The sequence below is a fragment of the Aspergillus brunneoviolaceus genome, assembly GCF_003184695.1.
Source record: "Aspergillus brunneoviolaceus CBS 621.78 unplaced genomic scaffold BO95scaffold_63, whole genome shotgun sequence".
NCBI lineage: Eukaryota > Fungi > Ascomycota > Eurotiomycetes > Eurotiales > Aspergillaceae > Aspergillus > Aspergillus brunneoviolaceus.
In genome coordinates, this window is record NW_020290793.1 from 208,243 (window position 1) to 220,743 (window position 12,501).

General features: G+C 52.5%; 7 protein-coding genes across 7 annotated transcripts; 2 read left to right on the forward strand and 5 right to left on the reverse strand.

The window, feature by feature from the left end:
• Positions 1–129: 129 nt before the first annotated feature.
• On the forward strand, positions 130–1,846 carry BO95DRAFT_396014 (cytochrome P450; the record flags this gene model as incomplete). Its single annotated transcript, XM_025583734.1, has 6 exons — positions 130–443; positions 493–523; positions 570–710; positions 755–884; positions 929–1,559; positions 1,684–1,846. 6 exons carry the CDS (start codon positions 130–132, stop codon positions 1,844–1,846), a joined length of 1,410 nt encoding a protein of 469 aa, XP_025439140.1.
• A 443-nt stretch (positions 1,847–2,289) lies between these two features.
• BO95DRAFT_503928 (DUF3237 domain-containing protein) lies at positions 2,290–2,844 on the reverse strand (the record flags this gene model as incomplete). The annotated part of the gene is made up of 2 exons (XM_025591102.1): positions 2,290–2,545; positions 2,613–2,844. 2 exons carry the CDS (start codon positions 2,842–2,844, stop codon positions 2,307–2,309), a joined length of 471 nt encoding a protein of 156 aa, XP_025439141.1. The 3' UTR covers positions 2,290–2,306.
• Positions 2,845–3,395: 551 nt separating this feature from the next.
• Positions 3,396–3,959, reverse strand: BO95DRAFT_484639 (uncharacterized protein; the record flags this gene model as incomplete). Its single annotated transcript, XM_025590360.1, has 2 exons — positions 3,848–3,959; positions 3,396–3,823 (listed from the first exon to the last, which is right to left on the reverse strand). Exons 1-2 carry the CDS (start codon positions 3,855–3,857, stop codon positions 3,396–3,398), a joined length of 438 nt encoding a protein of 145 aa, XP_025439142.1. The 5' UTR covers positions 3,858–3,959.
• Positions 3,960–4,281: 322 nt separating this feature from the next.
• BO95DRAFT_434758 (uncharacterized protein) lies at positions 4,282–5,742 on the reverse strand (the record flags this gene model as incomplete). The annotated part of the gene is made up of 4 exons (XM_025585150.1): positions 4,282–4,503; positions 4,678–4,985; positions 5,339–5,424; positions 5,486–5,742. 4 exons carry the CDS (start codon positions 5,740–5,742, stop codon positions 4,282–4,284), a joined length of 873 nt encoding a protein of 290 aa, XP_025439143.1.
• Positions 5,743–6,660: 918 nt separating this feature from the next.
• Positions 6,661–6,999, reverse strand: BO95DRAFT_347346 (uncharacterized protein; the record flags this gene model as incomplete). Its single annotated transcript, XM_025581999.1, has 2 exons — positions 6,661–6,806; positions 6,867–6,999. Coding segments are annotated over 2 exons (279 nt in total), but the record flags the coding sequence as incomplete, so codon positions are not given.
• A 1,910-nt stretch (positions 7,000–8,909) lies between these two features.
• BO95DRAFT_503938 (putative HET domain protein) lies at positions 8,910–10,883 on the forward strand (the record flags this gene model as incomplete). Its single annotated transcript, XM_025591103.1, has 1 exon — positions 8,910–10,883. The coding sequence occupies one exon, from the start codon at positions 8,910–8,912 to the stop codon at positions 10,881–10,883; it is 1,974 nt and encodes a 657-aa protein (XP_025439145.1).
• Positions 10,884–11,258: 375 nt separating this feature from the next.
• Positions 11,259–12,306, reverse strand: BO95DRAFT_445896 (GNAT family N-acetyltransferase). Its single transcript, XM_025587248.1, has one exon. It carries the CDS (start codon positions 12,041–12,043, stop codon positions 11,327–11,329), a length of 717 nt encoding a protein of 238 aa, XP_025439146.1. The 5' UTR covers positions 12,044–12,306; the 3' UTR covers positions 11,259–11,326.
• Between the last annotated feature and the right edge of the window lie 195 nt (positions 12,307–12,501).

A 12,501-nucleotide genomic window follows, 5' to 3' on the forward strand; every position in this document is an offset into this window, starting at 1 on the left:
GCATCTCTTATGGTTTCCCCTTGAGGATAGCTCGCTCTTGGCCGATATCAGTACTGCATGTACATCAAAGTTATAAGTATTGGCGACTTGACCAAAGAATGGCTCAACCTCGTATAAGCATTTACCAAGATGTTGTCAACGTGGGTGGCAGCGGCTCTTATACTATGTTCCTTCCTTATCAAACGGCTATATTCTCCCATTGCCAAAATACCCGGCCCATGGCTCACCATATTCACGAGCCTACCGATCAAGTACCATGAGTTCAGCGCCAATCGTCGCATGTACATTCACCGACTCCATAAGCAATTCGGACCCGTGGTTCGTTTAGCCCCGAACGAGGTGTCATTTGCGACTCTTGATGCCATCCGCGAGATCTACGCATCGGGCGGGAGCGGCTACGATAAGACTGAATTCTACGACATGTTCCGCCAGTTTGGGGTCAAGTATGCTGCTTCGTCTGGTGTGGGGGGTGTATTTGCTAATGCCTGCTAGAACTATGTTTTCGACTCTGGATAAATACTCGGTCCGTTACCACGTATTCCAGGAGGAAGAAAGCTAACAGTTAGCAGCATAGTCAGCGCAAGCGGGAACTGGCCGATAGATATGCCATGTCAAATATCCTGCGCGAGAGCCACGTATCGGCCATTCGCGACCGCGCACAGGCTTTTGTTTCGAGATGCACTACTGTGGCTAAGAGTGTAGATGTTTATGTACGTATCCTCAGTCAAGGTCAGGCTGGCGCTGACAGTTTCAGGTTTTTCTCCATTGCTACGCTCTTGACTGTGTGACGCACTTCATGTTCAGCCCAAGAGGGCTGGATTCTCTCACCAACGGGAAGGATTTCGAGATCATGGAGGAGTTGACCTACCACCATAGCCTGCAGAGTATGTTTCTCAGCCACAATCCGACAAAGTACTGACCTGCGCAGAGAACCTTCTTCACCACTACCTCCCCACACTCAGCCCATACTTCCCCAGCTGGGTCAAGCCGCGTCGCGCGCCCAAGACTAATGCGTACGTCCAGAGCATCACAACGCAAGAGCATCCAGACGGCCACAGTCTTCTCGGCCGCCTCAATCGGAGGGACTCTCCACTGAGTCACGATCAAGTAGCGGCTGAATGCAAAGACCACATGGCCGCGGGGATTGACACGACAGGAGATGGACTGTGCTTTCTTATGTGGGAGTTGTCCCGACCACAGAGCTGCGAATTCCAGGACAAACTCTACGAGGAACTGCGTACCACGGCACCGGACACACCGCTCGATAAGCTGGTATACCTTGACGCGGTCATCAAGGAGGGACTTCGCTGTGCGCCGCCCATCCCGATGTCATTCCCTCGGTATGTTCCCAGCGGCGGACGGACAATCGATGGGACTTTTGTCTCCGAGGGGACGATCGTCAGCTGTCAGCCGTATACTGTCCATCGTTTCGATGAAGATGTTTTTCCTGAACCGGATCGATTCAATCCGGACCGATGGATGGACGAGAGCGGGGCAACAGAGCGGAATCGGATGTTCTTCGCGTTCGGGACTGGAGGGCGGGGCTGCACCGGGAGAAAGTAGGTGGCCTGAGATTGTTTCTATTCCTCCTCATCCCTCTCGACCGCTTCCTTTGCTTTCATGTCATTTGACTCTTTTCTTTTCGTTTCTTCTCGAGGGTCAACGTAAGCTAATATCTTGCAGCCTCGCTACAGTGGAGATGAAGATCCTCCTGCGGGAGGTCTATTCGAGGTATCGCACTACGGTGGCCGCTGATATGACTGGGTGTATGGATATTGATGATCAGATAATCTCTGCGCGACCTAAGGGGCAGACATGCAGGTTGACTTTTATGGCTAGAGAATAGACTAAGTCGACATGTTGTGGATTGTCATTATGTCGACTTGCTATATACAAAACTCTAGGCTAAACCAGTGTATTTCCCTTTCTAGTTTTAGTTTAACAACCTTGTTCACACCTTTACCCTTAATCTTTGATACCTCTTCGGATATGTACCTACTATAGCTCAGGTACTAATCCATGAGCCATCAGCCTTTAAGCATCCAAGAACGTCGTCGAATTCCAATCGGAAGCCATCTAGAATTCACATCAGCACAGGGCACTGGCATCTACACGAACTCCACTCCACCTGATGAAGATCACACCACCCGATGAAGAGAAATGTACTCACATTCCAAGCATCAATCCTCAAGATGGACGTCGAATTGATATCCGCCGCATGCGTAAGCACCCCAATCGCTAGTTAGCCTGTTAGCAATATCTCACCACGCACCACGCACAATGAGCCCCAACTCCAGCCCAGCTTGTCACCTCCCAATAGACAGATAATACCTACCGACGACATTATTCAACCAATAATACTTCCGACTGCCCGTCTCAAACACCAGGCGCAGATGCAGCTGCCCACTCGGCGACTTGGGCCCCGACGTCTGGATGAAGATGTCCGCCCCATCGTCGGTGCGGAGGTTGTACCGCGTATCGGCGGAGAAGATGCCCGTGGCGGGGTCGACGAGGCCCCAGTCGGCGCCTACATCGAGGATTTTGCCTTCAGGTTGTTAGGTGGTTGACTGATCTGGGGTAAGAGGTAAGCGGGGAGTGTGGAGGATTCGTACCTGATAGTCGTGGGCCGGTGAAATTGCCGCCGACGATGGGAATGGCCTTGCGGGTGCCGTGGGGCCCCGGGGAGAGCATGAGGGTCTCAGTGCATTCTACGTAGGCGGTGTAGAGGAAGGAGAGGGCGGGGGCCGGGGGTGGCGGTGAAGGAGTGGCTCTAGCGGCGACGAGGGGGGAGAGGGAGAGGGCAAGGGCGGTGTTTAGCCAGGTGGTGAGGGCTGGGAGGTGCATTTTATCGTTGCATTGACTTCTCCAAGGAGGTAGAGGGTGTGATTGAGCTCAATGTCATTGTGGTTGAAGAAGAGAAGCTGATATTTATGCCTCTCGATCCTACGAATGATGCCTCGGGCTGTAGGATATACTGTATTGCTGTATCTTAATACTGCAGCTTACGGTGCGTTCGAGGTACAAGAAGTCCCGTCTATTCAAGCCGAATGGAGAATTAGATGAAATCATGTTCTCCACTGGGGCAGACGATCAGGACTCAATACGGGGGTTCCCCGCATTCTAACCGAGCTCGCGCAGAGCTTTACCCCGCATGTCGTCTGCATGCAACTGAAGATTAGGTAAGCAGTAGCTATGTATAGACTATGCAGAGCTGTACCCTTGTGCAAGAATTGATCAGTATCACCGACAAGCTTCTCAATCTTCCTTCATCCAACCAAGACACCCGCCTCCCAGAAATACCTGTGTAGATGACCGGCCCAACCAATTCCACACCACCTACCAAAAGCCAAAAAAACCCTAGAGGGAACTAAAGCGTCGACCGAAACACCCCCCCATCATTCGAGCACGCATCCTGATCCGAGACGAAGATCCCCTTGCACGCCCCGAACACATTCAGCGTCATGGAGCAGTCCACCACGATATTGCCCTCGGGGTTGGGGTCGGAGCAGGGGCAGTTGTGGATGGCCCGCAGGTAGCCGCAGTACGCCTTCACGCCGTCCGGCGTCAGCCCGACGCAGGTGTCGGTCGTCAGGATCTTGCCGAAGAGGATGTAGCGCGTTGTCACGGATATTGGGGGGTGGTCTTGGGGTGAGGGGGTTGCGGCTTGCGTGGTGGCTGCTATCAGCGCGAGGGTTGGGAGGAGGGTTTCTTGTTCCGGTTTGCGGGGTGTTAGTGGGATGGCGGGGGATAACCAAATGGGAGGAAGGAAGGGGGCTCAGGTGTTGAGGGTTGAGGGGGATGAAGGGTTCGAAGGAAGAGTTGACTGCCAGGTGAGTAGAGTACTTACTGATCTTCATTGTTGATGTTCTTCCAAACTGAACCTCTTTTATAGTGCAGTAGTATAGGTGTATCGACTAGCAACTTATCCTTTGAACACAGTGATGATGAAGGGAAATGGCCAACTGAGAGCCATCATTAGTGCCAGTGATGGCGGCGGCTGTTGAAGTAGTATTATATCCCAGACCCCAGGAGACACAGCTGCACGAGAGTGGCATAGGCCGGATCGAAACATCGCCATCCCTGTTCGTCGCTGGCGGTCTGGAGGACCGCATGATCAGGACCCAAATCACGCTGCTTTCAAGTCGTCATAAGCTAAACAAGAGCATTCATTTAGGCAAGAATGGCTGGACAATGTCCTGGTGCACGTGGTGGAGGCACTAACCATCCACCCTCACTTCGAGGAGCTTGTTGCTCCTATTATTACCAAGTCATCAGATACAATCATTCGCCTTGCGATGGCAATCCTCCAATTCTGAGTCGTAAGGAGAAGTCATGCGATGTTTCTCCAGACATCATACCACGAAGATCGTTGTCCTTGGCATGCATGACTCCGGACCGCTCTACGATATACCGATCATAGAGCGGGTCATACTGCGCATGAGGAGACTTGCAACTTAAATACCTTGCTATTTGATCCGATAACGGACTCTTCATACTCAGGGGCTGATTTGTCATAAGAAGTTTCTGTTAAGCACATACACATGTTCCACATTTGTGACTCTAGTCAGGCCCTTTCCAAATGGGTCATCTTATCATGTGACCATTCTAGAAGAATAAGCACTTCCGCTCGCAGGAAAGTCACAGCAATGTATTATTGAGCCAGCAATAACGACCCACCTGGTGGTATGAATAGAATGGACCTTCTTTTGACACCGCTTCCAGCAACTGACTCAGCCACCTCCTCGTAACCTTAAAACTCGAGCCCATGAACCATTTCATTGTCAAAGACGGCAGCACCACGAACCAAGGGGCGACCGGGGTATACGGTTCCGGCCCGTATCTAGTCCCTGATCTTAGTCCCGCATTTGGATATCTTGCCACGGCGTCGGGCTCGGATGTTGTATCCGCAGGACCTGGCAATCTAATTCGAACCTTTTCTCTGCAGTCAATTACGCTTCGGACAACTTCGATATGGCGATTGGTATCTCATTAAAGTCGAGGTCAGAACATTAACAAACACCAAATGTACCCTAAACATCCCAAGGAAGGAGCATGCTAGGTATCCTCCCCTTTCCTACAAACCAGAAATTGACAGAAGGTGACACATCAAGCACTCAAACAACAACCGGATACAGCAACATAGAGAAAACAAAAGAATCATAAGCAGAAGGGAAAAGGGAAAGAAACCAAGCAAAGGAGTTCCACACCCAACCCCGCCAATCCACCAGAAATCCACTCATGCTCTACCGATTTTAACACTTGGGCAGTTTTACCGATGCTATTCCACACGTACATTAACCCCGGTTCGGCAAAAACAAAACAGGGAGAGGCAACGTACCGAATCCAGAGCATGGCTGCACAGCGGGATCATTCCGTCGGACCCAGGAGCTTCCAGCTCCGAATTGTCCAACTCTCATCCACGTCCTAGGTTATCAATGAGTATGAATGCTTTCATGAAGAAAGGCCTAAGGAAGCAGGAGCATACTCGTCGGTCAGGATCTGACACGTGAAGGTGACCCTAGTGTTCTTGGCGAAGGTAGGCCCGTTGACCGCACAGGGCGCGGGGAGCTTCTTGCTGACGATTTGCCCGAAGATCGAGCAGGAGACTGGACCTGTGGTGGCCTGACGGGCTTCGATCTCGGGCTCAGGCTCGGGGTCCGCAACGGGGTCGGGTTCTGCTTCCGGGGCGGCGAGGATGGTGGCGGGGAGGAGGGCGGCGAGGAAATATGGGGTAAGCTTCATGATGTGCTGGTATTCTTTGTGGTGGGTGTATCAATTTATGTCGCTGTGGGAGATGGGGACGATCGTGAAGGTAGGGCGAGGGATGTGGGGAACTTTATAGTCGGTGGTGGATCCTACTACTTCCATGGACTACACAACTAGTCACTCTGCATGTAAGGCTGTGCTGAGTGGAATCCGCTCGTACTGCCTCACTTGACCTTCGTCGCCGAGAAGTGTTCCACTGGTCAAGACTATACTGTCAAGATATATTGTAGATCATCCGAGGAGGCCCCCTGGTTCCGGAGCTGAGGACCCGGGGTTCCACCGTCTTGGCGGAACGCAACGGTCTGGCCCTATACGAAGTCGGGAACAAAAGGTGCGGCTGAGCTCGATATTAGATAATCTTCGCGTACTCGAATACTGATCAACGATATTTTTAGGCCGGAATAAGAATGCACAGCACGACGCTTGTGGCAGTGTATAGTACCGGTTCTGGCGAGAAGATACGGCCAAGTTTGTCACGGCGAGAGCCTGGACTGTAGTCCCGGGACTTCGGAACCTCTCTTGGCATTCTCCGCCCACTCTTGGCTGCTCGTATATTCCCTGTCAGTTACCATAGGACCATAGGATATCCGTGATTACACAGCATCTCAACAATTGTGGGTAGAACAGTTGTGCTCTCTGAGTCTACGATCATTGGCTTCATGTTATCCCCTGCAGCTGCAAAGTGACTGTTGAATAAAATTTTCAATTGTAAATGAGTGTATCGGTTAAGCTATCTATAGAACCCAATAGCCCTCCATCGATTTTCATCATCCTTGTCTGCAGGCAGCAAGCTCAGACAGCAACCTTAGCAAGGTCAACCGCAATGCAGTCGGTAGGAAGCGCGGCACCGGAGCGGGTGGCGTAGATCATGTAGGTGGGCGGACCCGCGGCGTACAGAGACACGTGAGGACAGGCGAAGAACTGACCCTGGCTCCATTCAAGGGCGTTGTCGCTGCCCGTGGTGAAGCCCTGGGTCAGACCTCCGGCGGCGATGCCGTCGGTGCTCTTGAGGTCGACATGGCCGTCGGTGCCAACGTCGACTGATTTCCTTGGTCAATACACGAAGAGGCGAGAAGGGAGTGATAATGTGCAAAACTCACCGACATCACCGTTCTGGATGCCCAGAGAACCATTCCCACCGGTGAATTTGATCCCATGTTCACCTGCAGGAGCCAGGATGAAGGCGTCGCCCTGGCTGATGAGGGCGCGGCCCTTGAGCTCGGTGGCGCGGGACTGAGCGTTGCTGATGGAATGATGAGAGAAAAGATGATACCTTACTGCCCTTTTATATGTCGCAAGTCCCACCAGGGTTGTCATCTTCTACACCCTTCATTACAAATCCAGCTCTAGGTCAGAAGATTGCAAAGTGGAGTAGTGCCATATTAATCCACCAAGGTTCTCACAATGTTTCAGATGCCATTGACAGATGATACTAGCAAGCCACCCTATCACCTTCTACTCATTTGCAGCCAGGGTCCTTAGAGTGTCTCACCTGTTGTGGAGAACTGACCAAATCAGACTAACTATTGCTCTACGCATATTAACTGACAAGGTGCTCAATCATGCTTTTACCTGAGACATGATGTCAAGAACTGTGTATCATAGGGTCCTATAGACAGGTTCGCGATCATGTCAGCAAGACCCATCTGGGAACGAATCAGAGCCCCATCCGGCAGTTACAACGGTCCAATGGGCATCATGTGGTAAGCAGAACAGCCTAGAGGCGATAAAGATCGCCTGGGACGACGTGCAGAATCTACGAGATGGTACGATGTGGATCCAATGGCTTTAAGTCAACAGATACACAACAAGCGAAACAGCAGACTCATGTTGAATGAACCAACCGTAGCGGAGCTTTCCGTTCTTTCTCCTGCTCAATCAAACCCCGAGCATCTTCCCGGCCGACACAACCTGACCCCTTCAAATCCTCCAAGCTCGAGGAGAAGCTGACCACGACAACTGCTCAGCTACAGACAGCTGTGAGCCGGATGGTGTCGAGGTTGCAAGTATGTCTCGCCCCACACTAGTTCTGGTTAATACATCTTCTTTTGCGAAATGAGAAAGAAACTCACGCGGTGGTTGTTGGGGCACGGAGCGTGATAGACGCTTCCCGGGCGCTTCTGCGCAGTGCACTGCTGCGTCACGCTGCTGCAGGTCTTTGTGTCTGTGTCAGCAATGCTTCTTTACAGAGTTAAAGCTGACTTGCCCCTCGCAGGATCTCCTGGATGGAGGCATCTCCATCTACCTCAGCCGGCGCATCCGCAACGTCGTCGACCGGGACGGCGAGGCCAACTCCGGCACACAGAAGACCGAGAAGGGAGAGAGAGATGATGCTTGCTTTCATGGTGGCGATTCTGCTTTATTGCAATTTGGACTAACGATGCGCTCGATAGGCTGACTTGCTGCTCTGGGGATGGATACCTCAAGAATCGCAGACGACAAGCGTCCTTTTATACCCGCGAATCTCCCACTCCGCTCCACAGACATACTCGACCACTTCATATTCTTGTCCATCACTGTGGGAATAGTGTTCCTGGCGGAGAGAAACTAATCCAACGTAAGCATTTGGCGTTGCTTGACATGACCATTCAGGATCGCGGGCTCACAGCCGTACTTCGCTTCTGTCGCACAAAACTCGTATACTTTGGGGGTTAAAGCCGCCCCCAAACGCATGGATGCAGCTGCTCACAACTCAAAACTGACTCGATGATGTACTCTGTACCTCTCTCCATCATGCTGGTGGCCACATCCCCGCAGTCTCGGAGGGTACAGGCACGACTGAATGGAACATGGTGGTGGGACAAGGCGTCCCGTGGCCCCTCGGATGGTCTGCAGCCGCCTGCACAACAGTTGCCATCGGAACAAATGGAAGAAGAGACTGCCAATCGCCTGCCTTCTCGAGACCGCGATTTCTTATTTGTGGTTGCAGACCGGACGGGCGAGAGGGCCGAGGATCAGATTAGGGCTGCAGCCCAGTCGACCTCCTGCAGCCAACCAGAATGGACCGTTGTAGGAGGCCTGTGATTGGCTGCACCTACTTGCATCATCGCCCTCAGAGGTTCTATTTAAACAGCTTGTTATCCACAGCAATCTCCCTCCCACTCCTCTTTATCAAGTCTTCTGAGTGCGAATCATCAGACAAGATGCTCTGCAGATACTGTGACCGGATCTTCCACTGCTCCACCTGGAGCGGCCCCCATCATCCCGATGCTGCCTCCTTGGCCGCGGCAGCCAGCAGCGGCTGCTACATCTGCCAGCCTATACTGCACGATCGATACCAGCATTGCGACTCCCTTGACGGGAGCTGGGGCTATCGCATCTATGTCAGCCAGGGCTACACCCAGGTGATCCTAGATCACCAGAGGGACGACCCGCAGCCTCAAGAAGGCACCCCATTCTGCTACATTCTGATAGCCATCCCAAGCGCCACCATCCCATTCAATCCCGTCCCCTGCCTTAGGGACCCTGCCGCTCGGATGCGCGATGCTAGCACTGCGGTGGAGAACTGGATGAAGCGCTGCCAGATTGAGCACGCTTGTGCTCGGATCTCCCAACCAGAGTACTACCCATCGCAGCTCTTGGAGACATCGGGTGGTGATAACGTCCGCTTTATCACTTCAGTCGAGACCGGACTCAAGAGACCGTACGCGGTGCTAAGCTTTGATTCCTCCACGACAGAGAAAGGGGAATGGTTCTCTACTGTGGAAGCTTTGCGCACCACTGGCGTGCGCATTCCTGATCTTCCAGCAGCGATCAGCGAAGTCATCACTCTCCTGCTTTCGATTGGAATCAACTACGTGTGGATTGAGCAATTGTGCCGTCGACCAGCGGATCAGCTTGATCAGAGCAACGTCGAGCACGAGAAGCTTCGTCTCTACTCCAACGCTGCCCTCACCGTTGCGGTGTCCACATCCGAAGATCCCGCGCAAAGCGTCTTCAGTAATTTCCCAGCAACCTCGCACGTCCAGCGCCTCCCCTTCCAGGTCACCAATGTGACTGGAGTTATGAACGAGGGTTTCATAAGCAACAATAAAGATGATGGTGATCACTCCCCAAGCTCAGACCTCACCATCATCCCCTGGACATACCTCGCGCAAACCCTACACCACCAGCGCAACTCCTCCGTATCAATCCAAGATCGCCTCGCCACTCCCCGCCTGCTGACGATTTTCTCCTCCGCTGCAGAAGTCTTCTGGGAATGCACCTGCCTCACCCCCGCTAGTGAGACTTTTCCCAGTGGTATTCTCCCTTATCTCCCGCCTTCCCTTTTGACGGGAGCGGACCGCTTCCCCCATCGGGACACCTCTATCCCTACTGATGCGGACTGGTCCACCCTGCTGAGCCTTTGGTATAGGGTTGTGGACGAGCACACTGCTACCTTTGCTGATGCAGGAGGAAGGATGGACTCGGAGAAGAAGTTGGCGGGTTTGGAATGGGTGGCCGGCGAAGTGGGGAAACGGATGAAAGCCATACGGATCTCTGAAGTCGAGGACGAGGGGGATATTGCAAAACGGGAGGAGGCAGCAGAGTATCTGGCGGGACATTTCTGGGGATCGATGCCTTTGTCGCTCGGCTGGAGGGTTGGTGGTGCAGGTGTTAGTGAAAGTGCTTGTGGAAAGAAAGACGGTGGCATGCCCAGTTGGAGTTGGGCGTCTGTTCAAGGAAGAAGAGTGCTTTCCCCGCAGGAATTGGGGGTAAGGGATGAGCAGCGGTGTCTGGCTGAAAAGGTGGGATATCATCGAGACTCACCAGAGGGAGAGATCATCAGGCTCAGTTTGAGGACATTTGTGCTTGACGCGCAATCGGTCTGTGGTGGAGGAGACAGGGTAAAGGTGACGGGGTTGGAGGGTGAGAGGTATTGGGTTGAGGTAGAATGGGATGGTGAGGATGAAGAAGAACCATCAACTTTGCGGTTGGCAGTGCTGGTAGAGGATGAGTGGCTGAGACAGTGGAGTGGACTCGTGCTGAGGTGTGTTCCTGGTGATAATGTGAGTTGTCGGAGGGTCGGATATTTCACGCTGAACACGGTGCAGGGAGATGATTGCGGCGAGGGGAGGTGGAAGGCTGATTTTCAGAGAGTATCTGGTGATCGTAAGGAAGTTGTGACTTTGGTTTGATTATCCTGACTGGTCTGCTTTTTCTCTCACTGCTTTTCGCTCTTTTTTCTCACTGCTTTCTCTCTTTTTTTTTCTTTTTTTTTATTCTAGTGGCGACGCAGATTTAGGATATGGAGGGCTGGTAGACTGAATCTAGTGCCCGTTATTGATTTCTTCGCTCCTCCTTCCCTGCAAAAAATACCTAGTAGGCATTGAGGCAAGCAAGAAGCGCAAATCGAATTATGCAGTAGGCACTATCTCCCATACAAGTAGAATGCCTCCCCCCACCACAGAAAGCAAGTAATAGTTGTGCCGTCATGTATAAGACATTAACTGATAGAGGCTTTAAGATTGTATTTCAAGCCTACGCTTCATCCAGAATGTGTTTGTCTATAAGCCAAATCAACCAAACACGCCTATGCTATTCTCTCTACTGATGCTAATGCATACTAAGTAGGTAACCTCTACCGACTAAACTCCGACATCATAATCAACCCACTCCGCGAACTATACTCCTCCCCACTCACATCCGCCGGCAACAGCTCCGCATCCCCGTTGGCCACCAGAGCCTCGGCCAGCGTACATTTGCCCGACACCCCAAACCCCAAACCCCGATATAAGCCCACGGTCGCCTGATTCTCGGGTTTGACCATCAACCGCACCCACACCTTCGACGGGAACGACCGATACGAAGCCAGGTACTTCAACGCCTCCTGACACAGTCTTTTCCCGAGTCCACACCCACGATGATCCGGGAGGGTGAACAGGCTGAGCATCTGCCAGAGTTCCTCCCCCTCCTGCCCTGGCTCTGCAGTGAGGAGGGTAGGTCTCTTCTGCCCCGACTCTTCAGGCAGGATAAATGTCTCGGGACTCAGAGCGCGCAAGGTTAACTGGCCCACCCAGATATTTTGGTCTCCCCCTTCTTGTGTACTTGATGGATCACGATTCCCAGTGCTAGGGGTCGCCGCACAGATGAACGTCTCCTTCCCCTCCAAGGCGAGGCGGCTCACCCATCCGTCTTCCGGGATGGCGGCTTCGATCTCGTAGGTCGAGGAGAATGAGGCCGGGGCGACGGACAGGGCGCGCAGGCGGAGCTGTTGGTATTTCTGGGTGGAGGCCCTCAGGGTATCATCTTTGGGGATGCGGAAGAATGTGTATTCGTAGGCCGGGGGAGGGGTCATCTTGGTTGGTTGAATTTTTTTTATTTCTCTGTTTTTGTTTTTTTTTCGTGCGTTTATCGTGGCTTGCTGCTCTTTTGAATTTGTGGGAGTTGGACACTAGAGAAGAGTTGAGAAGCTGGGATTATAATCTCGGCACTAAGTCTGTTGAGGGGGTCTAAATATACTTTGGCGCGATAAGGATCGCTTCTAATATTGGAACTATTAATGGACCTCCAGACCGCGGCAACTACCGAATCCCTGGCGCGCAGTGGGAGGGTGTGTGGGGAGTTTTGGATACATGATCAGTAATCATAATTCCGTAACCGGAAAATCGCGCACCTTTGGGATGATACTATTACTCTGATCTTATAGTCACTTTGCTGTGGTTGCCTGAGGCAGGAACCGCGTCAACAATTCTCAGACAGCGGTCGCGGTCGCGGCCGTCAGTCTGGCCCGACATGACAGCGAACAAGCTTTGA